Source organism: Camelina sativa, chromosome 11 (genome assembly GCF_030686135.1).
Source record: "Camelina sativa cultivar CO46 ecotype springtype chromosome 11, ASM3068613v1".
Taxonomy (NCBI): Eukaryota; Viridiplantae; Streptophyta; class Magnoliopsida; order Brassicales; family Brassicaceae; genus Camelina; species Camelina sativa.
The window spans coordinates 46,472,859-46,498,996 of record NC_141890.1 but is presented as its reverse complement, the minus strand read 5'-3'; the positions used below and the strand labels follow the sequence as shown (position 1 = coordinate 46,498,996).

The 26,138-nt window shown below is 39.0% G+C and overlaps 8 protein-coding genes and 1 non-coding gene across 10 annotated transcripts; 2 read left to right on the top strand and 7 right to left on the bottom strand.

Moving 5' to 3' along the window:
* Positions 1 to 2,153: 2,153 nt before the first annotated feature.
* On the bottom strand, positions 2,154 to 3,346 carry LOC109127684 (uncharacterized). The gene is made up of 2 exons (XM_019232930.2): positions 3,113 to 3,346; positions 2,154 to 3,024 (listed from the first exon to the last, which is right to left on the bottom strand). The coding sequence occupies exons 1-2, from the start codon at positions 3,251 to 3,253 to the stop codon at positions 2,935 to 2,937; spliced, it is 231 nt and encodes a 76-aa protein (XP_019088475.1). The 5' UTR covers positions 3,254 to 3,346; the 3' UTR covers positions 2,154 to 2,934.
* A 527-nt stretch (positions 3,347 to 3,873) lies between these two features.
* LOC104726358 (putative cyclic nucleotide-gated ion channel 5) lies at positions 3,874 to 7,818 on the bottom strand. The gene is made up of 8 exons (XM_019232920.2): positions 7,558 to 7,818; positions 7,319 to 7,442; positions 6,532 to 7,114; positions 6,215 to 6,427; positions 5,353 to 5,663; positions 5,140 to 5,251; positions 4,818 to 5,054; positions 3,874 to 4,624 (listed from the first exon to the last, which is right to left on the bottom strand). The coding sequence occupies exons 2-8, from the start codon at positions 7,345 to 7,347 to the stop codon at positions 4,223 to 4,225; spliced, it is 1,887 nt and encodes a 628-aa protein (XP_019088465.1). The 5' UTR covers positions 7,348 to 7,442; positions 7,558 to 7,818; the 3' UTR covers positions 3,874 to 4,222.
* A 4,872-nt stretch (positions 7,819 to 12,690) lies between these two features.
* LOC147935506 (uncharacterized) lies at positions 12,691 to 13,614 on the bottom strand. Its single transcript, XM_087473037.1, has one exon. The coding sequence runs from the start codon at positions 13,612 to 13,614 to the stop codon at positions 12,691 to 12,693; it is 924 nt and encodes a 307-aa protein (XP_087329163.1).
* Positions 13,615 to 15,309: 1,695 nt separating this feature from the next.
* Positions 15,310 to 17,375, bottom strand: LOC104726357 (APO protein 2, chloroplastic). Its single transcript, XM_010445201.3, has 4 exons — positions 17,238 to 17,375; positions 17,009 to 17,130; positions 16,460 to 16,812; positions 15,310 to 16,372 (listed from the first exon to the last, which is right to left on the bottom strand). Exons 1-4 carry the CDS (start codon positions 17,263 to 17,265, stop codon positions 15,541 to 15,543), a joined length of 1,335 nt encoding a protein of 444 aa, XP_010443503.2. The 5' UTR covers positions 17,266 to 17,375; the 3' UTR covers positions 15,310 to 15,540.
* A 160-nt stretch (positions 17,376 to 17,535) lies between these two features.
* LOC104726356 (early nodulin-like protein 10) lies at positions 17,536 to 18,597 on the bottom strand. The gene is made up of 2 exons (XM_010445200.3): positions 18,167 to 18,597; positions 17,536 to 18,087 (listed from the first exon to the last, which is right to left on the bottom strand). Exons 1-2 carry the CDS (start codon positions 18,345 to 18,347, stop codon positions 17,696 to 17,698), a joined length of 573 nt encoding a protein of 190 aa, XP_010443502.1. The 5' UTR covers positions 18,348 to 18,597; the 3' UTR covers positions 17,536 to 17,695.
* Positions 18,598 to 19,082: 485 nt separating this feature from the next.
* Positions 19,083 to 21,216, top strand: LOC104726355 (uncharacterized). Its single transcript, XM_010445199.3, has 4 exons — positions 19,083 to 19,952; positions 20,379 to 20,449; positions 20,546 to 20,783; positions 20,879 to 21,216. The coding sequence occupies exons 1-4, from the start codon at positions 19,848 to 19,850 to the stop codon at positions 21,086 to 21,088; spliced, it is 624 nt and encodes a 207-aa protein (XP_010443501.1). The 5' UTR covers positions 19,083 to 19,847; the 3' UTR covers positions 21,089 to 21,216.
* Positions 21,217 to 21,377: 161 nt separating this feature from the next.
* Positions 21,378 to 22,674, top strand: LOC104726352 (F-box protein SKIP1). The gene is made up of 2 exons (XM_010445196.3): positions 21,378 to 21,780; positions 21,887 to 22,674. The coding sequence occupies exons 1-2, from the start codon at positions 21,446 to 21,448 to the stop codon at positions 22,464 to 22,466; spliced, it is 915 nt and encodes a 304-aa protein (XP_010443498.1). The 5' UTR covers positions 21,378 to 21,445; the 3' UTR covers positions 22,467 to 22,674.
* On the bottom strand, positions 22,635 to 25,963 carry LOC104726354 (protein MULTIPOLAR SPINDLE 1). Of its 2 annotated transcripts, XM_010445198.3 has the most exons (11): positions 25,681 to 25,963; positions 25,410 to 25,467; positions 25,128 to 25,274; positions 24,988 to 25,044; positions 24,714 to 24,793; positions 24,581 to 24,629; positions 24,346 to 24,459; positions 24,057 to 24,249; positions 23,898 to 23,968; positions 23,443 to 23,647; positions 22,635 to 22,971 (listed from the first exon to the last, which is right to left on the bottom strand). In XM_010445198.3, the coding sequence occupies exons 1-10, from the start codon at positions 25,837 to 25,839 to the stop codon at positions 23,454 to 23,456; spliced, it is 1,122 nt and encodes a 373-aa protein (XP_010443500.2). In that variant the 5' UTR covers positions 25,840 to 25,963; the 3' UTR covers positions 22,635 to 22,971; positions 23,443 to 23,453. The 2 variants fall into 2 exon arrangements, with proteins under 2 accessions (XP_010443500.2, XP_087327189.1); XM_087471063.1 differs by lacking the exon at positions 25,410 to 25,467 and having other exon boundaries at positions 25,681 to 25,890.
* Positions 23,783 to 23,854, bottom strand: TRNAM-CAU (transfer RNA methionine (anticodon CAU)). Its single transcript has one exon. It is a non-coding gene; the product is annotated as a tRNA-Met (tRNA).
* Positions 25,964 to 26,138: the final 175 nt, after the last annotated feature.

The window sequence follows — 26,138 nt, the reverse complement described above, 5'->3', positions numbered from 1 at the left end:
CCTCCTCAAGGCCTTCCTTGTTTATTGATTTCTCATCTTAAATTCTATTGTTTGATTCGCTTTCGTATTGCTCTGTTTTGTTTGCATTGCTCTGTTTTACGTTTTTGTCCAGCTCGACCCTGCACTCGATCTACACTCGATCGAGTGCTTGCTCGAGTTCATCCCCAGAACTTTCGTTTATGATTTGTGTTTGTCCTGTCTCATTTCTTGTTTCATTTTAGTTGCATTTCTGTAGCATTCACTTAGTATCCTGTTCATTATTAACATTGCATTAGTTCATTACTTGCATTACTATAGTTTCCATTTCTGTTCTAGCTTCATAATTGTCATAATCATTCTGTTCCATTTACATTTTGCATCTAGTTCTAGTAGTTTTTACTCTCTGCATTTTGTATTCATCATTAGGTTGTTAGTGACAAACATCCTACATATTTGGCTTGACTTAGACCAATATCCACATCCTGATTGCTTGCAACACTCATTTAGGATTGACACCTCTTATACTGCAACTACATAAAGGGAATTGAAACACCCTGCACTCCACTTGTTCATCATCATTCCATTCATCATTCATCCATTCTACCACCATAGAATATTTGTGTTCCAATTTGGCGATGTTGCCCATTTGAGTGTGTTTTTACCCTTAGACCTTGTTTGCATCAACTGACTCGAGAGCAGACTCGGACAGGCGCACGGTCGAGCACAGGCTCGAGTGGGTGGTCGAGTTGACTGGGAAGAGAAGTCTATTTGTATCCGGCGTCTGACGATCAAGTACTCGATCACTCACTCGGTCGAGTGGTGGTCGAGTCGAGGGTCGAGTGGGTACTTGAAACGCAAGACAGACAAGCAGAGGAAGAATTCGGATTAGTAATGATCAAAGTAGATACAAAACTCAATCTTAAACTTATGTGGATCCTAAATGTCACAAACAAACACTCAAAAGTGGCAACGGCGCCAAATTGAAACTAGCTTTCTTATGTGTTGATGGAATCGAATATGGATGGATGATGTGATGATGATGATGAACAATGGTGAAAGCTGGGTGTTTCAATTCCCCTTATGCAATTGTAGTATAAAGGGTATCAATCCAAATCTGAGTGAGATGTAAGCAATCAGGACATGCACATGTATCTAAGTTGAGCCAAATATGTAAGGTGTTTGTCACTAACAACCTAATGCTGAAAAATGCAGAATGTAAAAGCAACTAGAACAGGATACTAAATGCAAATAGAACAGACAAATCAAAGCTATGATGAAACTAGAACAGAAATAGAAACTATAGTATGCAAGTAATGAACTAATGCAAGGCAAGTAATGAACAAGATACTAAGTGAATGCAACTAAAATGAAACAAGGAATGAGACAGGACAAACGCAAAGCATAAACAAGAATTTTGGGGATGAACTCGAGCAAGCACTCGATCGAGTGCAGGGTCGAGCTGGAAAAAAACGTAAAACAGAGCAATGCAAACAAAACAGAGCAAGACAAAAGTAAATTAAGCAATGATCAAACAACAGGATTTAAGCTAAGAAATCAATAAACATGGAAGGTCTTGAGGAGGGATTCATGGGCTGGACTAATGATTAAGGTCATCTAACTAGGTCAACAAATCTCAAACAACTTGAGCTAATCTCTAGACAATGATCTCCTAGAACATGTTTAATCCACTCTCATGGCAAAAAACAATCAAGCTCATATATTTCTAGACTTGTTCTCACAAAGCAAAGAACCTATACAAGCAAACATTAAGCAATATGTCAAATATCAAACAAGACTTCTAATCTCTTAGCAAGTCTAATGATAAACTCTAGATCTAGCCTTATCTATGCTCCTTAGATATTGGTGTGATGCTAAGAGACTTGAGATCAAACCCTACCTTCTCGGTTATAGGATCAGCATTAAGAATATCTAGCCTAGAAGAGATCTACAACAATCAAGCTTGATCTAGCCAAACAAACCTCAAACACAATCTAGCCTAACCCATCCTCAAGATTCTAAGGAACTACTCACAAATGCAAGACATAATGAACAAAGTCAAAAACCCAGAAAATAACGAAACTTGCATCATTAGAAAGATAAAACAGAGATTTACAATATTGAAGAAAGAATCAAACTCGAATTTTTAATATTTTGAAAGTTATGAAACCAACAAATATGAAGAATCTCTTCTTTTTCCTTTAAAAGAGGTACAAGATCTAAGAAAATAAAAGTGCAAAAAACATAAATTCCCAAAAGGGTAAAATACTAGGTTTGAGAATATCTAAAAAGCTGGACTCCTTGGTGGCTGCAGGGTACAAGGTCTTTTATAGTAAAAGGAGTGGAAGCCCTAAAAATGCTAAAAGACAAAATAGCTAGGCGGCTCGGCCAACTCGACCAGGTGCTCGGTCAAGTGACCGGTCGAGTCGGCTTTTCTTCTGTTCCTTCCACTCGGTCGAGTCCTTCTCCGTACACGGTCGAGTGGGCGGTCGAGTGGAACTCCGGACCTTGTTTCTTCAGCTCTAACTCCTTTGCTTTATCCTATTGATAGCTTCACTCTTCTCCAGCATTGCTTCCATGATCCTTAGGCTCCAAAATCACCTGTTTATGCAAGAAAACATGCAAATGCTATGCAACTCTACTCTAATGCATGAACAATCCTAAAACTACACAATAATGGCCTAAATGGATAACAAAAGATGCAAAAGATGTGAATAAACTAAGGGAAACAAGATAAAATATACGGACATCAACACACATCAACTCTATGGCAAGTTCAAATTATACAAACTCAAGCTTGATTCCTTCCAATCTCATATCTCGTTCACAAAACTATGAAATAGCCTCAAGCCAAGAAAAAAGCAAAACAATATATGCTCAGTACGAGTTTGCTATGTTTCCTAAGAGTTCTTTAAGTTCAGCCCTGCCATGGAATCGTAATCTCGCCCTAACTATAGACTAATTCAACACAAGAAAAGAGAAATCACCAGCAAAACGACGACGGTCAGCTCTCACCATCGGAATGTCAATATCTTCCCGCGGGAATCCCTATCATAAACAAACGGAATCAAAGGATCAAAACAACAAGATGTCTCAGTTAAGACTACAGAAGAAGAGTGTGAGACAGAGACAGTACCTCAGAGTCGATGAGATTGCCGGAGAGACCAGGACCGCCGGGATTGCAAAGACGTTGGACAATAGAGTTCATCTCCGTCTCCATCGCTGCTCTCTTGTCCATTAGAGCCATCGTCTCCGCTTTCAGATTCGCGCCAACCATCTTCTCTTCTCCTCTTGCGTCTTCTTCTCCAAGTCCGATCGATCTTTCACTAAAACCGCAGCTTTGTTAGTTTGGAACGGAGCATGTCGCCGTGATTGTATTTTGGGCTTAATTAGGAAAAGCCCAATAGGCCCATTATTTAAGCGGCGTAAGATCCTAGCTGTCTATTTATATCATCCAACGGCCAGCTTTGTTTCTTTTACACTTTTCATATATATTACAGAGTTACAAGACAGTACAAGGCTTGTACTACAAGCAGCTCTAAAGCCAATGCAATATTTTGGTATTATGATATAGTATAATGGGAGTCTGCACGTGTGGTTAAGATAAGAAGAAGAATTAAAGCACGTGAGAAAAGGCAGCTGGAGTCGTAACGGAATAAGATTGTCAACGTCACGGAAAGGGAACACCACCGTTTGTTAACTCTATATAAGAGCATCTGTTAGCTCATCACTTATGATTATGCAAAAATCTGATTATTGTTTTCTATTTTTCTGGGTTTGATGACCTTGTTCCTCATCCTTTTGCTGGAGCTTCTCTCTTGAGACTCTTGTAGATGAGAAGTTGATGTTGCGTTTTCCTTGAACGTTATATCAAGTTTATCGGTTTAGTTTACTCTGTTTTTGTGGTGTGAAGTGAGATTGATTAAACATTATCATATTGTGGTTCGTATAGATTACAAATAAGCATGTTACAAGCGGCTCAATCATCAGTGAAATCAGGCTCCAGGGGCTTCTGCAGCTTGACCAAATCCCTAATCTTTGTGTTCCGGTTCCTATGAATGGTGCGAAGTGCATTAGCAGCAAACTTACTGACAAGAAATGCAGCTCCGATTGAGTACGAAGAGCCAGTGGTTGAGCTGGACATGGCCTCGGCCTCTGCCTCGGCTGCTTCCATCTTCTTCCTCTTGCAGTATCGGCGCCAGGCAGCCTGGATGAAGCAAGCAGCCCAAGTCCTCCATTGGTGTGATTAAAACCTGAATGTGTGCTGCACTTGCCTGCTGTGTAGGTGCCTGAACTGGCTTGCTACAAACTTCAGCTCCTCTGAGGTCAGCGCAAACGCTTCTACTTCTGTTAGAGCTTTCACGGTTCTCGTGGAAGACGGGAGATTTATACCTGATTTTGGATTCAATGCCCGTGTCAGAAGCTCTTCACCGCAGAATTCTCCTTCTTTCAGGAGACTACGGTTGAAGAAACCGCTTCTGCCTCCATCTGTTGTCACACTCTCGAGGCGACCACGTATTGTGAATAGCATCTCGTCTACAGGGTCTCCTTCCCGCACTAGGTAGGTACTCTCTGTGAACAAGCATGGCTTCAGCCGCATACATATCGCATCTAGCAGCTTGTCATCCATGCTCTCAAACAATGGAACCTAATATTATGGTAAAAACACTATTATTACTAGGCAAGTCCAAAAGAAACGGTATAATGAACCAAGCTAGGTTGTCAAGGGTCAAGAGCTAATTTTAGTTATGAGCCGGCTGTTATTCAATGGGTCCTAAATGTTCAAAGGGTTATGTGACCTACATGAGAAGCTTGAATAAGGAACAGTGGGGAGATCTTACCCTGCGCACTAAAGCCAGACAAAGATGCCGCTTGATATCTCTCCGGAGATCCTTGGGGAGATTCTGAACGAGATACTCTTCATCTACACCACGTGTCTCCAACCATTTATACTGGTCATAGCGCCTCACACGCTCCCTAAGATCTTGTGGTAACATTCTGTGATGCATCCATTGTTCTGAAGCACGCCTCTTTACTCTCATTTCTTCGAGCCGGATGGTAAGAGATTGGAGATATGTCTGTCACAAGATTGAAAATGGTTGTTAGATTGTCCTTATATCTAACAATCATGAATGTAGCTAAGGTTGCACCATAAATACTCACCTGCATGTTTCCGATGAGAAGAGCAAAGAGGATCAACCCATAAATGGCGAGGGATATGGAAAATATAATCTCCATTGGGTATGTACTGGTTTCAAGCCCTTGTCCAAGTGTACTGTGGTGCAACCATGAAAAGTACTATATGAATATCTGAAACTCATAGACGCATAACCTTGAGTGTACATGTGACAGAATAAAAGGAGTTGACATGGTTACCTCAAGTTCTGAAGGCCCCACCACAAACAGTAACAATATTTGACGATGAAGTCTTGAGACGAGACAATTCGAGACGATAAAGCCTGTGTATAAATCCCAAAGTCAAATGGAGGATTATTATCATCGAGGTCAGCCCGACAGTTGGATTGAAGAACAGGTTCCTTAGTTTTGTTCCAAACAGCATAGCCGTCCATGTTTTGATTGCCACTGTACAAGAAATCGGTGCTGCAATTCTCTGCATCATTACAGGCCTCCTGCCAGCAGGTGTCGTTACGTTCTAAGGCTAAAAGGTACCAAAATGCTCCAACTATCTGCAAGATAGGAAACAGTGGCTCAATCAAAATAGCACTTACCAAGTCACTGAACAGTACATAAGCAAAACAAACTCAATAAGCTAATACAATCAGAGATGCTCGTCATAATATTTTTGACATATGAGATCCCATGAAACATCAACTAAGATAAAAGGAAAGGTTGCATAGAACATTACATTCACATGTAAGCAGAGACGACTTAACCAGAAAGCTCAATAAGCTCCTTTACATGTCTTATGAGACTAAATATTTGAACATAAGTTCACAACAATGAAACAGAAATGAAACTATTTCCTGGTTTTGCACTTTTAGTGCCATTGTCACATAACTCATGGTATAATAAGCAAGTATTGAACAAAACTGCAATGTAAGTTATAAAGAGAGAAAGCTATGCACTCATAACTCATGGTATAATGGGCAAGTATTGAACAAAAATGCAATGTAAGTTAGAAAGAGAGAAAGCTATGCACTCATAACTCATGGTATAATGGGCAAGTATTGAACAAAAATGCAATGTAAGTTATAAAGAGAGAAAGCTATACACTCACATGACTTGCAAGCATATATAAAAGCAGATAATAAGCGGCACCAGCCCAAGCAGTTTCGGCAAAGACACCTGCAGTCCTTTTCAATTCTGATGTCAAGGGTAAGACACGTAGGAAACGCGGTATATACTGAACCAAAACAATGAAAAGCAAGGCCTGCTTTGTAGCCAATACATCCGACCCATTTGAACTTTGCAAGAACCTCCAAACTACAATCTGCACATACACAAAAATGAATACTGTAAATCTAGAACTAGCAAGGCTCTTAACAGAGATGTTTGATCACATAGTGAAAGTATCCTAAGCTTATATTCACCAACCTGAGGGGCAGGAAGTACTGAGAGGAAGTCAATAATAAACCAACGTTGTAAATATCTCTTTGCTATTTGTGCAGGATCAATCACAAGTTCACCTCGACCAAAGACCCGTGATGAGGGTGCAATATAAGCAGTCCTGAGCTGGAGAGCCATGTGAGCGAGATAAAACACATCGATCAAAGTCCGCAATGTACTAGCTGTGATAGCCAGTTTTCTATCAATACCCAGGCACATGGACTCACCATCAATCACAGGGAGATAGAAGAAAAAAGGATCCACGAACACTGAAAGAATACATGACGCAACAAATAATTTGTTGCAGTACAAAAGGATTTTATCCTGAGGATCAAATATCTTCTTTTCAGATACTTTAAGGTCTTCTGGGAACACTGCTCGATAAACACCGAAACCAAGTGAACGGCCGATTGACTTAAGCCCTTTGGAACCCTTTTGGATCCCTTTCTTGAAGGATCTTGATGTGTCATTGCTTCCATGGATAGGGTGAAGCTGTCCACTGAAATTGGAAACATAGTTCTGTTGGAAGGCTACAGATGATGATGGTAACCTAGAGTCCAAATCATCCACCCTACAAAGTAAGAACAACGCAACTTTCAGAAATTAGGAGTTATGCAATAGTTCAAACAAAATTTACACTAGTTTCAACAGAAAACAAAATCAGAAAACAAGATTGCCAAAAGAGAAAATTGCAAGGGATTATAGAAATATTATAGGAAATGTTCACTGGAGGGCTTCAATGCAAATCGATATTTAACCAAATGAATGCACTTACCTCACAAAATTGTCTCGTTTGCCTGCCATGGTAGCTAATAAGGAACCAGAACTCAAGATTCTTCAACGAATAATAAGCCCACAAAGAAAGAACACAGCTTTACAGACTCTAATCATTAAGCAAGCTGCATCATCCCAAAATAAGAACTCATAACCAACTAACCAAGTGAAGTTGTAAAACTAAAGGTATGTTCTTTTGGCCATAAGTGGTCAAATTATGCTAAATGAAGATATACTTACTCTGACCAGTATGATCCACAAGCGGAGCAACATCAACCCAACTGGATTTTAAAAAAAAAGGAAACAAATTGATGAAAGATGGGGTCACTGATACATAGTAACAAATTAACAGAGGTAGAGCTTGAACCAATCTTAAAAGGAGAAAATGAATCTCAGAACAAATTTAGAAAATATGGAAGTGGGTATTAAAAGCGACCAGAGCAGACAAGTGGTATCGACTTTACCAAAAGCGAACCAAAACAAAACAAGAAAAAACGCAATGAAGAAGGAAACGAGCCAAATGACGTTTTTACCCTTGATGATAATAGGATGTTAAGCGCTCTATTGGTCGAATACATAAAATAAGTGCTTTTTAAAAAAATATCCTTTTGTAAAAATGTCTTATTCATTTATCTATTTTTAAAAATATATCTTATAAAAAATTTAAAATCTTATAAAGTTTATAAGTTACTTTTTGGTAGTCACTTTCTTTTTTTTTTTTTTTTTTTTGCTCAACAACAACTTTTCATTCATCAATTCATGCTACACTAGGTTTATCCACCATTACAAAAGGTCTGACCCAACTTGGCTTTAAAGAGTATAACTTAGGGTCATAATTCTCAAAAGAAAGAGACTCCTTTGCTACTCTATCAGCCACATCATTACAAACTCTGGAAGAAAACACAAATTTCACCTCTTTAAATGTTGGAAGCAGTTCTTTAATGTCTTGATACATTGGAGCAAAAACTGGCCAGCTTTCATCATTATTCAACATGTTGACAACCGCCAATGAATCAGATTCAAAGATAACTTGTTTGTAGTTCAACCGAGATATCATGCTTACGGCCATTCTCATTGCTTCCAACTCCACTTCCAAGACTGATCTTGCTCGTCTAACTGCTTTTGCTCCCAACCATATTACTTCTCCACAATGATCCCGAAGAACCCACCCAATACCATTCCGAGTACCATCATTATGCCAAGCACCATCAATATTACATTTGACCCAACCACTCAGAGGTGGCTTCCATTTCTCTGGTACTGTCGTAGCTACTGTAGATGAACTGTTGGCCTGTTCTTTATGCTCCTCATGCTCTTTCCTTGTTCTCCATTCCTCAACATTCTCTAAGGCTTTCGTCAGAGTTTCACTAGTATCAAAATCCTTGCCACCATATATATAATCATTTCTTGCTTTCCAAATCCTCCATAGTAACCAAGGAACAATGATATCCAAACCTTCAAGCTGAGGATGTTGAGACTTGATATTCAAAACATAGAACATGTTTGTGTAAAGGGAATCGACCCATTCTCCACCTTACGGGGCCGGAATAGGAGATATCGCCCACACTTGTCGGGCATAAGAGCACTGAAAAAGGAGATGATTGATAGATTCCTCCTTGCTTGGACATCTTAAGCAATCAGAGTCCCTTGACAAGTGCCTAAAGGATAGATTCTTAGCTACCGAGAGACAGTTAGTCAGGCATTTCCACAGAAAATGTTGAATCTTTGGGCTTGTGTCCGTTTTCCACACCTGATGTATCAGTGGATTGAGACTAGGTTGGTTGACTTCCTGGAGACCTTTCCTTGCTTGAATCACCTGAGTAAGAACCCAATACCCCGACTTCACCGAATAGTTTCCGGTCCGGGCATAATCCCATGCATATCCATCAGATTTGTTCTTACCACTAGGTCTAAGGTCTTCTATCAAACTCCTGTCCTCCTCCGAGAAGAGCATATCCAAAATGTCTCTTTTCCACCCCTTTCTAGACTCTACCATTAGATCTCGAACCTTTGATAGTGAAGACACCGAGTCATGCAATGGATAGGGAACTTGTTTGACACTGTGTATACCTCTGGCAGGTCTACAATGGAGCCACTGGTCTTGCCAAATGTCAGCTGTCTCACCATCCCCGATTATCATTCTTGCTCCCTGCTTAATAAGCTCTTGAGCTTCATGTATACTTCGCCAAGCAAAAGATGGGCATGATCCTAGTTTCGCTTGAAGAGGATTGGACTTACTGAAATATCGGCTTTTGAAGACTCTTGCCATTAAGGTATTTGGCTTTGTTAAAATTCTCCAGAGCTGCTTCCCCAACAGAGCAATGTTGAAAGCCTCGATATCCTTGAAGCCAAGTCCGCCCTCCTGTTTCGGTTTACTAAGCTGTTCCCATGATTTCCAGTGCATTCCTCTTGAGTCTTTCTTATTAGCCCACCAGAAATCAGCCATGATCGAAATCATCTGTTGGCATATCACTTTTGGTACCTTGAAACAGGTCATTGCATGAGTTGGTAGAGCCATCGCTACCGCCTTAAGGAGAACCTCTTTCCCACCGGGAGATAGAAAGTGATGCTGCCAGCCTGAAATCTTCTGACTGAAACGCTCCTTTAAGTAATTCAAGCTAGCAACCTTTGAACCTCCAAAAGCTTCAGGTAATCCCAAATAAAATCCGTCTCCTCCCTCCTCCGTTATCCCAGTCAAGCTTTTGATGGTTTCTCTTCTGTTCATAGGAATCTGTTTCCTAAAATAAAGACTTGACTTCTGATAATTTATCCTTTGCCCTGATGCAAGACTATATTCGTCTAGTAAACTCATTAAATACTGGATCTCTTCATCCTTCTCTTGGCAGTAAAAAATGCTATCATCAACGAATAGAAGATGAGAGACAGGAGGGGCTCCCCTTGCTACCTTTAAACCGGTGATCTTACCTTCCCCTTCAGCTTGCTGAAGCATCCTGACCAACATTTCTGAACATAAAACGAAGAGGTATGGAGACAGTGGATCTCCCTGTCTTATACCCCTGGTCGGTTTGATATCACCATAAGGAATGCCGTTTATCAACACTTGATACTGAACTGACTCAACACAACTCATGATCAGATTAATCCAGCTATCTGAGAAACCCAGAACAGTCAGCGAATCTCGTAAGAAAGACCACTCAACTCTATCAAAGGCCTTGGAAATATCCGTCTTCATCGCAAGGTGCTCTTCAGAGCACTTATTCATAGTGTTGAGGGCGTGGACAAGTTCGTGTGCTACCAAGATGTTGTCAGAGATGAGTCGTCCTTGAATAAATGCTGCTTGAGTATCCAAAACTATTTTCGGCAATATCAGCTTCAGACGATTGGCCATAACCTTTGCAATGATCTTATAAATGACATTGCTAAGACTAATTGGCCTGTACTCTGACAGCTTTACCGACTTGTGCTTCTTTGGAATTAGACATATATTAGTTTTGTTCATCTCCTTCTCCATTATACCTGTCCGAAAGAACTCTTTGACCATCTCTGTGAGCTCCACTTCTAATACATTCCAGTGTTGCTGGTAGAAGTGACCTGTCATTCCATCAGGGCCTGGGCTCTTACTATGGTTTATTTGAAAGACTGCCCTCTTTACTTCCTCTATAGTAATCGGCTTCAATAAATGATCATTTTGAGTTTGAGAAACTCGGTTCCCTGAGCCTGTCCTGTCACCAATCTTATAACCAACATCCTCTGAGGTGAATAGAAGTTTAAAGTAATTCTCCGCAGTCCTCCCGAGGTCCCTCTCTGCAAACCATTCTTTACCTTCCTCATCAATCAGCTTGTGGATCCTGTTTTGGGCTCTTCTATTCTTTGTGGCCGCATGGAAGAACTTGGTGTTCTTGTCTCCATTGTTGAGCCATGTCAAACGGCTTTTATCCCTCCAAAATTGTTCTTCCTTTTGATATTCCTTATTCAGCTCAGATTTCAGTCGAATAAGCTCTTCTCTTCGAAAGGGTATTTGCCGTGTAGCCAAGTCAATATGATTATACAGTTCTTGAATTCTCTTTGCAGAATTTGGTTGATTATCTCGCTTCCATCGTGAGATTCTCTTTCTGCATTCTGCAATTTTCTCCATCATTGGCCTCTGAGTAGCTGTTGCCATGTCCTTCCAGAAGCTTGCTATAAGCTCATTAAAGCCTTCTCTGGATCCACATCGATGGTCGTACTTGAAACAAGCCCTTTGCTTCCATTGTTCTCCCATCATACATGTGATTAAAGGACTGTGGTCCGAGCTGGCCTTTGGAAGATATATCGCTTGTGCTTGAGGAAACAGCTCCGTCCAGAGTTGATTTGCTACTGATCTATCCAACCGGCACTGTACCAACTCATCATTTCGATTACCATACCATGAATATTGGTATCCAGAATGCCTAATCTCCCACATTCCACAAGCTGACAACATCCTCTGGAAATCTACACAGGAGGCATCCTTACGAACTGGTCCTCCCAGTTTCTCCGATGGATCCACCAATTCGTTGAAATCTCCTGTCATAATCCATGGTCCTCTTCGACTCACTCCAATACGGGAGAGCCTCTCCCACAAACCTCCCTTTCACTTTGAACCGGTTCACCATATACACAGGTCAGGTGAAATTCTTTACCTTGCCAAGTGATAAGAGAGTCGATCAGTCTTTTATCAGACTGTAAAATCTTCACTGTGACTGAATCTTTCCACATCAACGCCAAACCTCCACTTTTTCCAACCGGTTCCACCGTGTGTAAATCAAAATATCCAAAATGATTCACGACATTCTCCATGTAATTTCTTTTGTTTTTGGTCTCACAGAGGAATATTACCTCTGGGAAATACCGACCTCGTATTTCCCTCAGGTGTAGAACTGTAGGGGTATTCCCCACCCCCTGACAGTTCCAGCTTAGTAGTTTCATATGGACTTCGAAGGGTTGGAATTAATCATCAACCTTTCTTTCAAATTTGCTTCAGGTTTACCAACTGGAGTCTTTGCTGTTATAGAAGCAGAATGATTCATTAAATGAGCTGCTACAAGAGCAGAATGTTCAGAGATTGGGGTGGAGCTAGAAGCTTGAGAGCCCAATCTTTCAAAGACCGATGGTGGATTTGTCAACCTGCCTTCTAGAGAGGATCTCTTAGTCACGATCATTGGGGTTTCTCCTGCTACACCCAACCTTTCAAACACAGTTGGAGAATGTGACAAAGGGTCTGAATCTCCCAACCGAGCCTTTTTTTGTACTTCTCTCATTACTATTAACTAGTCTGCGTTTCTTTGAGGGCGTGTAGATGGATTCACTAGAACTTTTTGATGTAGTTTCTTTCGCTATCGGATTCTCCTGTTGCCCACCAGTTATCTTTTTAGGCCTCCATTCCTGAATCGATCATGATCTACCTTCTTGAGCATTCCTTTGAGTCCATTGTAACCGATCCGTTGCTTGTTGCTTCTTCGGCCTCGCTGGTGGCTCAGATTGCTCAGACTGCGAATCAAAAGATCTCTTGGAAGTTACTGGCCGATCAGAATCTTCTTCAATGAATACCCCTTTGTCTTTACCTTTTGGCCTATTGATTTCTTTATTCTGATCCTTTCGAGTACCTCGTTTTTGACTAGAACGCTGAGAGATTTGCAAAGGGCAGGTAGTTTGATCATGTGTAAGCTTCATACACGAGAAACACACTTTTAAGAGCTTATCGTATTCCAGCTCCACTTTGACAACTTCTCCAGATGAAAACTTGACATTCTTAACAAATTCCAGTGACTCATCCGCTTTAAACCAAGCTCTAGCTCGCACATACTCCAGCGAAGATGAATTTTTCGCATGTAGCTCCACCGCTTCTATCTGACCCTTTGGCTCAATAATACTTTCGACCGCTTGTCTCTTAAGAAGATGGATAGGAAGATTCCTTATGCGAACCCAGAAAAGAATTTTGTTCAGAAAATCAGGAGACGGATTGGGTTTCCATTGATCCAATGAAACAATCCACCCATTCACAAACCAGGGGCCTCGAAATAGAACATGGTAGAGGTCTGCTTCAGCTTCAAAGATGAACTGAACCTTATGATCCCCAACTCCTCTTCCTCTAACTCTATCCTCCATTCCCCAGATAGAAGATAACGCTTTGACAAGTCCTCCTACCTTATGAACCGACGGGTTCAAACATCTGACTATTACACTCATCGAGTTCTCCTCAATCAAGTCATTGTTTTCCAGATCTGGTACTTCCACCACTTCACCAGCAGAGAGAAGGTTTCGCTCCCTTAATACATCCATGAGTGACATCTCCTTCTTCTTGCGTGGTCTATTCATCCCGATTGACTCTCCAGACCTAATCCAAACTCTACAGACTAACAAATCTGGCTTGAAGAAGCTACCACGACAGATCTAAACTGGAAGCAAGTAACTGAGGTCACAGCGACCTAATGAGCAGCAAGAAAATAGTTGCCGAATGAAATCCAGGGTAGAGCGCTAGAAGAATGCAGATCTGGTCGAATCGCCGCCGATCGCTCGAGAGAAAACCCTAGCCATATGGTCACAACTTTTGGTAGTCACTTTGGAGATTCAATCCAAATATTTAGAAGATTCTATAAAGTTTTTTTTTTGTTTTAAAAGATATTATAATATATATATATCATTTTTTACACACATATAAAGATATTATATATATTTTCTAATTTTACGCACATATTTAAATAAATATCAGATTGGCTTTTGAAATAAAATTGCAGAGATAGAGCATTTTTGAGAAAATGGTTTTTAAAAAATTTTCAATCAATAATCTATATTAGTATTTTCATATACCAAATTCATATATGCAACGGTGTCTCACTACTTGCATTCCAGAAATACTATAGAACCTTTGAATATGAAATCAACTTTGAAAGGCGCTATACTATTTCTATAAAAACAACTCAAAGTCCATTTGTCTGCACCCACTGACAACTTTGAAAGCATGAGATGTGTAGTCCCAATTGGTTGGAAATTCTTCAACCTTATCCCGTATTAAGACATCGTTGCTAATATATATATATGCAAGTCTAATCGATTTTTTTCATATAGCAAATTTAATTTATCATATATATATATATATATACACATATACATATATTTTTTGGAAGAATTTTGAATAAACATTTGCTTATCGATTGGTAACATTTATATATAAGTAGATTTTACATCTTAAGTGACAAGAAAGTAGATATGCTAAATATAATGACTGAATTAATTGATTAAATTATTTTTTGAAATAGAAAATTATTTTCTTAAATATTGTTGATTTGGTGTTGATTTTGTACACTTCATATATATAGACATGTATTTATATTTATCATTTTAGTGCAAATATATATCTAATTTGTGTGTTTTACTGTTTTTCATATATTTTTAAGCTTAACATATAATAATTTTTTTTTGAATCGCGTGAAATTATAGTTAATCTCACGAATTCTACATGTTCTAAGCTGTTTGTAGGATTCTTGATTCTAAAGTTGATGTTCATTTAGGAGGCTGAATTGTGAACCAGAACATACTAACTCTGTGCCTACATTACAAGGCTTTTCCGGTGTCAACCTCTTGATGACTTTAGTGAATGACTAATTAGACTAGATATAAATTTTTTGGATATTTCAACAGTTCGAAAGCTTCCTATCAAAGTCAATTTTTTTTGACGTTATAAGAGAAAAACTGTTAGCCCCTAACTTAATTTTTCGCATTTATATGGTTTTGGTTTATTGATCGGTTTGATTAGGGATATCTTATTTGTATTAAGAAAAAAGTTTGTGTCGCTTTTACTAAGAAGAATCTTTTTTAAAGTGGATTTTAAAATAAATACAGGGGTGAAAAGTGCGAACAATAACAACATTTAAAAATTTTGATGGTTGAGGCTGGATCTATTTTTTTTTATTGAACCTAGAATATAAATTAAAAATTGAATTTCCATCATAAAAAAAAAAAAAAAAAAAAACCCAGCGTACACCAACGTTGTTTAATAAAGAAAAAAAAATCTGTAAAATTTGAAAGCTTTACTAACTTTCGAACTTATGACCTTTTGAAAACAATCTATCAATACAGTTCCACTTGAACCATATTAACTTTTGTTAATAGATTCTTCAACGAATAAGCCCAAGATCACTTGGCCAAATCGATGAAGAAAGAACACAGCTTCTAAAACATGTATAATAAAATAAGGCTATGGAGGATTTTGTACAAGAAGAATTATACAAATTCTTCTACATATTAAACGACCATCTCGGCTTCTTTCACACTTGTAGGAATTCCAACCTCTAGTCTCATTGTAGCTCTATACTGCTCAGGTACAATGGCACCAGCCTGAGCGCATATCTCAACAACAGCAGGTGCTTGCCCGTAGAAGCTTCGTAGCTCCCGCTGCAATGGCGGCCCATTCACATCAGGAACATGCCAAACATATCTTGGTGGTATCAAGTCGTCAAGCACTGCAGACTGCCAACCATGCTGGCCATTACGCTGTTGGTGTTTGAATGCACCACAGTTCTGGGACTTGTGTCCCGTTGGACCTACGTGAACCTCGGGACAGTAACCGCAGACCCTAACCCTGTACAATCTCATAAGCTTTTTGGCTCCTGCTCTCATTTCTTCCCAGGCCTGTAATGTATCTTCAGCTAAGGAGACCATTTCTTCTTCACTAGAAGGTGGAGTGATCTCTGAGACAGGTAACTCAGTTAACAATGGCACTGGAGGAGGCTGAGGCTCTGGATCAGGCAATTCAGTTTCATCTGCATCAACAAACTCGCTTTTGCCAATGCGGATAATTGGTTTTCTTCTCCTTTTTGTCGGGAATTCAGAGATTTCAACGCCACCCTGAATGCAGAGCTCAACTACAGCAGGAACTCGGGGAATCGAGAACCGCTCATCATGACGGATGCGCTTGCCAAGACGGTCATAGAGGTGATAGGCTTCAAGTGGAACAATAACGTCCTCAATGACCGAGTTAGTCCATTCATGAAGACCTTTTCTTTGCGAAGCATTGGGACCTTTACACGACTTAAATGGATGCCCGTAAGGTCCAACATGGATCTCATTACACCACCTAAAAGACCAATCAAACAACATGAAAAGGCCATACTCAATCTGACAGCAAATGAAACAAGAAGCAAGAAGAAGGAAGAGAATTTACCCACAAGCATTGACACGAACAACTTTCATGAGCCGGTGGAGATTGTTGATCAATCTGATTCTTGCATTGTACACTTTATAAGCAAGAGGCACAAGGCTCTTAACAACCATACCATTTTTAGGAGGAGGTAGAGGCCTCTTAGGTTTGTCTTTGTTGTTCTTGACTCTCTCCCTCGCGGCTCGTCTCAGGTCCACAATTGGCACGGGAAAGGGTTTCTTCTCTCTCCTTGCGTACTGCTTAGGTAAGTCTTCATTCTGAGGACGATCATTTCTCACAACCAATGGAAGAACTCGACGCTCTTTACTAAGCACTACTGTGGAACTTAACTTAAGTCTGAACTCAATGATACTCCCCTGCACCAACATATCCGTACATAACAGTAAGTACTTGACACTCTACATGAAATTAGTGAACATACAAAGACGCCATCAACAAGTAACTGTACACAACCGAAAGATTTCGTACATGAAGCTACAAAGTGTGGTCTTTATATTATAAGAAGCAGAGTAAAAACGAATTGGATGATAATGATTAGTAAAGGAATCAGACCTGAAGAGAAGGAGAGAACCCAAGTCTAGAAAAAGGGTTAGGATTGAGAAATTGCCTCCGGGGCTCGCTTTGAATAGTAGCAAAAGGTGCACTTTTAGGTGAAACCCCAGAAAGTGTACCGGCTGGGAAATAAACAACGGGAACCAAAATCAAATCACAATCTGACCATAAAGGATTAATTTTGAGCATTGAGGGTCCAATCAAAAATACAATGACGAAGAAGACTTACAGGAAATAGCGTAGTACGTTATCGACATCGTCGACAACTGCTGGATTAAACCATTGGAAGGTTGGAAGATAAGGAAGAGATTGGTCTCTCTCTCAGTCTCGGAGACGAAGATGGCTTAATGTAAAAACGTGGACAAGCTTAATCTTTCAAAATAATGGGCCTTTAATGGACTGAAATTCGCATTCGGCCCACTTTGATTAAAATATGTTTCCAATTAAAGTTGTGTAACCGAACCGGGTTTAAGAATTAACCATTTCTAGTTTTTCTTTCCAATTTTGGGAGTATATAACCAAACAAAAATCAAATCAAACATTGTATTAAACATGCATGACTCAGTTTTACTATTAAAACATCATGACTTAGGGTACTTCATAAAAGAAGAAAAAAAAAAAAAACAAAACCAAAATACAAATAAACCGGAACATACAAACCGAATTGGCTAAGAAGAGGTAACAAGACTAAACCAAAAGGCCTAATGGGAGAAGAAGAAGAAGCAAACTCCATGCTCTGTTCAGGTTTCCCTTGTTTGTGATATGAGCGTTTAAAGGAGCACCCGCATCAACGTTGCTTCTGTTGTAATTTGGAGACAATACGACGTTCACAGGAGCAGGAGCAGGAGCATCAACAACGCTTCTGTTGTGGTTTGGAGACAAGACGACGACACGAAGCTTCTCTCCTCTTTGGCAATGTCCTTCTTCCCCACTTATGAAATAAAAAGGACCTGGCCTATTCAGCTCTATCTTCGTGTGACCATCTTTGTATCCTCTCATTGGCTCTGATCTGTCACACCTTTCGTAATCTTTTTCCTTCACTTGCAATACTGAATCATTCTCCGCATTGTATTTCCATACTATTTTGAAAGACAAAAGAGTTTTATGAGAAACAAAACATATAGCCACGTACCAAAAATTAAATCTCATTAAACTTACAAAGAGTATCTCCAATTTTGAATCTTGTTCTCTCTGACCATTGGTTTAGTGTTTCCTCTGTAGATTCAGGAACTTTCCAGCTCCAAGTGTTAGACTTGCCTCCCACCAGAATCTCTCTACCTTCAGACAACAAACTAAACAACAGAAGTAAACAACAACACATCATAAGTGAAGAAGACATTGTGTCCTAAATTAGCTATACAACTATGTTTTGGGTGATTAATCTCGATTGTTAGTATAATCATATGATGAGAATTAACAAAATTATATAAATAGAAGAAACTCCTGGATCCAAACAAATCTCATCCATGAATTAAAACGTGACCGAGACCGACCATCATCAAAAACGAAGCTCGTGAAGAAAAAAGAAGAAGCTAATAAGCGTTACAGATAACAGAGCTGGTGTGTAAATTGTGACCAACCCTTTTCACTATTGCATCAGGCATCAGCTGATGGTCATCGCTGCATTAAACAGTCTACAATATATAAATGCAAAAAGTTATTGGCTTTAGGAAATTTAAAAGTTTATTTTTTTATTTTTTCCCTAGGGTGAAGCAGAGTAAATGGAATGCATGTGACTCAAGGGAGATGGGAATTTAATAGTAATAATATGGATTTTAAACCTATAAGAAAACTCAAGAGAAAAATAAAAACACAGCACCAGTTTCCATAAATCAAGGCAAGAGTTTTTTTTCTTCTGCAAAATACGTATATATTAGTGTAAATGTAACTAAAATACTAGCTTAAAGGCGAATCTTTTTTTAAAAAAAATTTATCTTCCACCATCTGACTTTTTGATGACTAAATAAATAATATTAAAAGTCTGAAACATATATTTCAACCTCCATTCTCATCGGTCTCTATTCAATGGACCCAGTTTTTAGAATAAAGAGAGATAAAACATAAGGGCATCTTTAGTCGAGCAACGATTAATGTTTCTCTAAAAACTAAAAAAAAATTATTTTTATTATAGATTTTCTTTTTTTATTTATTTTTTAGTATATGTTCCACTCAAAAAAGGACACCTATCTCATTTCTTTAAAGAACCGTTTCTCAAAGTACTATGGCAAGAATCGATTCTCCTTATTTTTCCTTCTCTCTCTTCTTTTTATTATTATTTTACTAAGAGTATTGGTGTGAGTAACCACCGATGGCCATGGTCTAAGTAATATTTACAGACGACAATGGAACACAAGAAACAAAAGAGAGAGAGAGAGAGAGAAGTTTGTTTCTTCAAGATTTCTCCAACCAAAGCCATTAATCAATAAATAAAGGAGGAAAAGGTTTGCTTTTTAAAACATTACAAGACCACAATTTAAGTGCACAAGTCATTTCCCACACCTTACCCCTTTCCTGCTGCATAAGTCTGCCTTCCATCTTCATCACTGCTGTCTCAACCCAACACACACACTCACCTCCAAAAAAAGCAAATTTGCCTTTTTTATTTTTTATTTTCTTTTTTCCACAACAACAACAGCAACAACATGATGTGTCCTTCTTTTCTGCTTCTTTGTCCTTCTCTGACTTCTCCTCAGATTGATATTAGACTACTACACGAAACCCAGACCTTCCCCTCTCTCTCTCATCTCTCTCTTTCTTTCTTTCTTTCTTTCTTCTGTTTCATTTTCTTGCTCTTCATCCGTCTCCTTCTTTGATTCTCTGTGATCACACACATCTTGTGATGAATCGAACTCACGGTCCCTCGAATCCTCCTAATCCCTTTGAGGATCCGAAGGTCAGGCTTAGGCATCACAGTCTTATGCAAGACTATCAAGAATTGCATATGGTACGACATCTCTCTCTCTCTCTCTCTCTCCCTCTTTTTTTCTTAGTTTAGTTTTGGATCAAGTTTCAGTTTTTGGGTCTGGTCTAGTTGTCTCTCTGGATCTGAGAATGTAATTCATTTGCTCAAAGTTTGTTTTTTTTCACCTTGATCTGGTCTCACACCTGCTCGAAAAATCCGGAAAAAAAAGAGTGAGAGAGAGAGACTATAAAAATTAAAAAGTTTAATTGCTTCCTTAAATACATAAAGCTTGTTACTTTTTTTTTTAATCTGTAGTTATGCAAATCTCTATTAGTCTTAAACTGATCGGAAGAGTGTAGTCGTAAGCATAGTATTAGGTTGAATACCTTGTTGTTCGTATATGGTTTATTGTTAGCTTGTCATTAACGTGACTAGTTGCTTGCTATTTGTTGGATTACGACACTATAGGAAACCGAAGCAATGAGAAAAAAGTTACAGACAATACGAGAAAAAAAGGCAACATTAAAGGCCGAAGTCCGGTAAACATACTTACAATCCTTGACAGTATAATAATATATATATCATTAGTCTTTTGATGTGTGTTTTATATCGTTCGTTTAACCTTCTTTTATCAGATTCCTACGACGGAGATACAGACATTTGAGACAAGACCAGCCACAAGAAATTAAGAAAGTGAGAGGAAGATCAAATGGTGGGAAAAAGATGCGAGTAGAAGTGTCTCCTAACAAGAGAAGTGAAGTGGAAACTAAGCATGTTTCGCTTCCTGACTTAAACCACTCGGGAAGGGATCACGATGAAACCAAAACCAGTCTTCAAAGAAAAGTTCCATTATTTGATCTTAACCAGATCTCCGTAAGCACATCTTTCAAATGTGGTCAAATAAACCAAACCATGTCTTTACTCTTTTGCAAACCTCTTTGACCAACTCTTATAAATTGATTTAATAGGGAGAAGAAGAGGAAGAAACAGAGGCAGTGAACAATAATCAAGAGAAGACGAGAGTGGAAGAAAGCAGTTCATGTATGAGAGTAAGTACTTCTAGCATTGAGATGCAGCAACATCAACAACAGAAGCTATCGTCTTGCAGGAATGGTGGAAACGGTTCAAATAAGAGGAAGATCACATGGCAAGATCCTGTTGCAGCTCTCAGAGTCTAAAAAGAATGAACCTTTAAGTATCTTGTAACATAGCTTTTACATCAATTTTTAGCTTATCTTGTCGGCCTTGAAAACACATCCAATTGTGACTTTGAAAACATGAAAAAAAAAACCTTATCCCTTCTCCATTCTTGAGGTGTCTTATTACAAAAGTGACATTTGTATAATCGACATGTGTCAGTAAACGAAATCTATGGAAGCGATCCAAAAGTCAAGGAACAAAATCAACGGTCAGATGTATTGACACGTGTCTAAAGAGACACGTTTCGTGTAAAGTCATTACCGAACACTAACATAAATAAAGAACTCTGATCTTTTGAGTTTTGAGTCTGAGACGGAAGCAAGAAAGAAACTTTAATGGAGGAAGACAGGTCTGAATCTGATTGGGGCGGATTGGCTCCAGAGATACTCATCAACATCATCTCAAGGCTCACAGTTCAGGAGCTATGGACGGGACCTATGTTCGTTCGAAAATCGTGGCTAACCGTTTGCAGAGATCCGTATCTCTGGTCTATCTTCGATCTTGAGCCATGGTTCGAGTCATATCCCGAGTCGACTCACTTGTGGTCCCCTGATTTCGAGCGAAAGGTAGACTTAATGCTCCGATCAGTCGTTGATTGGAGCGACGGTGGTCTCACCGAGATCCGCGTACGCCATTGCAGCGACTACGCTCTCTCTTACGCTGCCGATAGGTATTTAAAAATATCTTTCTAATCAAGATCATGATTGAGTTTTGTAATTTACTCTGTTTTGGTACATTCTAAAGGATTCGAGTTTGAATTTGGACATTATCAATAGATGTCCAAACCTACAGGTTCTTGCCATTAGAAGCAGTCCTAACGTGACAGACGCATCTATGACGAAGATAGCGTTTCGGTGTAGGAGTCTTAAGGAGATAGATATCAGTTACTGTCACGAGATATCTCACGACACTCTTGTGATGATTGGTAGAAACTGTCCTAACCTGAGTACCCTGAAACGCAATCTTATGGATTGGTCAGATTCTTCTAGACGCACTGGCTCTGTTCCTACAGAGTACGTAGACGCTTGTCCTCAAGACGGAGACACAGAAGCTGATGCGATTGGAAAACACATGATCAATCTAGAGCGGTTAGAGATTCAGTTCTCTAGATTATCTGTCAAGGGTCTTGCTTCGATATGCGAGGGTTGTCCCAAGCTAGAGTACTTGGACTTGTCTGGGTGTGTGCATTTGTCAAGCCGTGACATTGCAAACAATGTGTCACGAATTAAGCGGCTTAAGGAGGTGAAGAAGCCAGATGTGTATGTGCCAAGGTCAGGGGATGTGGCTCAGACAGAGAGGTATGGACACTGGAGACTATATGACGAGAGATTTGATATACAAGCCATGAGGTTCTGATTTTCATACACAACGTAATGTTTGTAATAAAGTATCCCATGGTTCTGACTTGGGTAGGTTGTTGTTATATGTGTTGTACAGCAGCTCTTTGGTTTGATAAACCTTGAAAAAAGACCATATGTAAAGAGCTCACGATATCAAGGATTAAAGTTGTACATATACACGATATGTATAACTCAATTTATGTGAGTTTTTTTATTTTACTCAAGAGTTCTTGTTGAAGTTGCAACTTGCAAAGGCGTGGTACTGTCTACAGTCTACAACAGCGATTCTTGTTGAGAAAGTAAAAAAAAAAAAAAAAAAAATCCACTTTTGACAGTAGAAGAAACCTAGAAAAGGAAAACAAGCAGGAAAGAGGTGGCAAGGCAAGCAATCTTATGGAAGGAGCCTGACGAACTTGTGGCAGAAGCAGATCTGGTGGTGGTGGTAGGTCTCCCGAATCTTGCCCTTTTCTTTATGAATACTCCAAGCTTCCTCGTCAAACCAGCTTCCTCATCGCCGTGACCTGAGCATGAAAGAAGGGAATGTGACGAGAGCATGACTAAAAGGATCAATAGGATGAGTAAACGTTTGATGTCACCCATCTCTGCTCTAAGATAATATGAGGTTTTGGCCCTCTACTGTGGTTATAAAGAAGAGATATTTTATTAGCTGGACATAATTAAATGATATTTGGTGAGTTGATTGAGATATGAAATGATAAGATAAACATTATAATGCTATGTGGAGCCAATTTTTTTGACTCCCTGGAGAACTAGGCGTCCAATAAATACAAAGCGATCATCAACCAAAGATGAAAGCCGACATCTACCTAAGTCTTTACAGTTCTCGCAGTTTCTGGCTTTCTGAAATAATATGATTACCGAATCACCTATTGTTTACCTTTAAGTAAAAGTCAAGCAACTTGCTTTCCAGACACCGTTGTTTGATGAACTAAGGCTCCAAATTTAAAAGTTTTTACAGAGTAGATGCTAACCTAGAAAGGTGTCATTCTGGGTAGGCTAAGAGTTTGTCCAAAATGGCTGGCTCCACCTCCCGGAAAGATGTGATCTGACCAACTCGTTTAGCTAATTCCCCTGTGACTCTGTCCATGTAGAGAAGATACAATCCGTTTCTTTCCTCCAAAGCAGCTACTGCTTTCTTCGCATGGACTACTGATCCTATCCACTCCTCAAACATAACTGCGAATAAGACACAACCAATCTCAGCATCGTTTGTGATTTTGTTAATAATAAATTACTATAACTAGACCAAAAATAGCTTTCAAGAATATACATGTTGTCAAAAAAAAAAAAAAGAAAAAATTGCAACTTTCATATCAGAGCCAGGTTTCGATCCTGGGACCTGTGGGTTATGGGCCCACCACGCTTCCGCTGCGCCACTCTGATTTGTTGTAAGGTACTAAATAATATTTTTAATATTTTAATTTACCAGTTTCAAATGCTTCATTCTCCGCCCAAAGCAACAAATGATCACATATCAGGAACTCAATTAGCTGTATCCTGCGGTTCATAAGACAACATATAATCAAGAGCATCATCCCCAAGTATCATAGAAACAAATTATCCCATTTGAATCTGAGATACTTACAGTATAAACAGGCACTCATCCATCTCTGAGAATGATTCATCAAATGGGTCCATAAACAGCAAATTTTCTGCTAAAATGGATATTCTCTGAGAAATAGCAAATATTGCACGCTGTCCAATGTATTGTTCACTTCCCAGTTTACGGATCAAATGCTGGACATAAAACCCAACACTTGTTTCTAGTTGTTTCACCTCTACAACAGATGGTGGACACACACAAAAACAAATCTTAGAAGTGATAGCTAGAAAGAAAAACACAGTTAGAATCATTATTAAACTGCTAAAGTTACCATTTGCTTTAAAGGGAGTGCACATTCTTGCAATCAACTGTGTAATCATGGAACTGATTAATTCTTCAATAGATTCTAAGTTCCTTCCCATCGATATCAGCTTCTTCAGTGAAGCTTGAATATGCCAAAAAGAGCGTGGTATTTCATAAGTGAAAAAGCAGCCTTCTAATAAAAGGAATTGCATCTCAGGATTTAACTAATTTGTTTGCAACTCAGGAACTTTTACTAATGTTACCTAATATGAAATCTACAGCCTGATGTGACCAATTGCTGAAATTAGTCGCCTGCAGAAAATAAGAAGCAAGTTCAAAGCTGCAAAGCATTCAAGAGTGAAAAAAACCAGAAAAAGCTTAAGCAACAGGCCTAACATTGGAGTCTGCTTCAGATAGTCCGAGAAGAAAATCTATAGATATCCTTAGATGTTCTGCTTCCTCTTCATATTCCGGTTCTGCAGTCAAAGTATCAACTCACATATAAGCAAGTCCCAGAACATGAGCTGGTGGTACTTGGTTACGTTTAGTCTATTTTTTACTTCCTTCTCCCATATAGCACATCTAGGTCATATAACAGTATGGTGTTGTAAAATGCATTAAGGAAATTAGAAATGTGAGATAATGGAAAAAGGAAGTCACTAAACAAAACCTGAAGACCGCAATCTTTTAGATGATTGAGTTGATTTCTTTCTGCTCCTTATCCTCGCTAGAGATAAATGATAACACAAGCTGATAAGTTAAGCCAACAAACAAAAAGGTAACAAAAGAGAATACACAAATGTTCAATACCTAATCTGAGAAATCTACGACGAAGAACATCGTTAAATCTGGCTTCAGAGGCTTCTCCAATCCTCATACCGCTGAATACTCCCAAGTTATCAAAGAAATAACACTTGCAAGAAGCATTCGCTGGGAATAAATCACGATGAAAAGCACCTAAATGACACGAAATGCATTTAGTAAAGAGACCAGTCCAGTTATAGAAACATCTTACAAAGCCTTCCCAATTAAGAAGAATCAGTAAATACAGAAACCAATTGACAAAGTTAAAGAGAGACAGGAAAAATATACTTTCAGCATCCTTGAGATCTTCATGAAGTTTGATAATCTCTTTCTTCCTCTCCTTAGCCTAATTTTAAAATCGAAAATCTCAAAGCTCCGTTTCACAACCGAGAAAAACACACAAATCATATGACCTAGATTTCTAAAATCCGAACATAAATCGAAATGTATCCCTAGAAATTCTAAGATGTAATGGTATCAGATTCCACTATATTATAGTTGCGAAGAGTAACGAGTTGTTTTAAACCCCAAATAGATAACAAATCGAGAAGTGATTCACCTTCTGTTTCCAGCGAAGAGCATCAGTTTCAGAGGTAGCATCACAACGGGAAGTAGAAGATGATTGACGATTCTGGATCTTCGATCGGAGTAGGGAAACAGCGATCGCTAGTCTCAGCGACTCTTCCTTCTCCGTGTGATTTGCTTCAGCTACGCTCATACTCCCTTTTTTTTTTTTATTTTTTTTTTTTCAAAACTTAAAAATTAGACCAAAAAAATGTTTTAATTTTCGGGATAATAATGATTTCTCTCTGCCCTGCGCGGGAGAGCGCTTTACAAAGCCCACTCCGGCCAATTAATTTAGGCATTAATTAAGGCTCAAGCACAATTTAGGCAAATTGCAGAAAAACCCTCAGACTTTTCATTTTTTGCTGACCAATTCTGATTTTAATTGCAGAAACTGGAAAAACTCGAACTCTGTTTAACAAGTATCCATTTCTTTTTGGCTCCAAGGCTGGC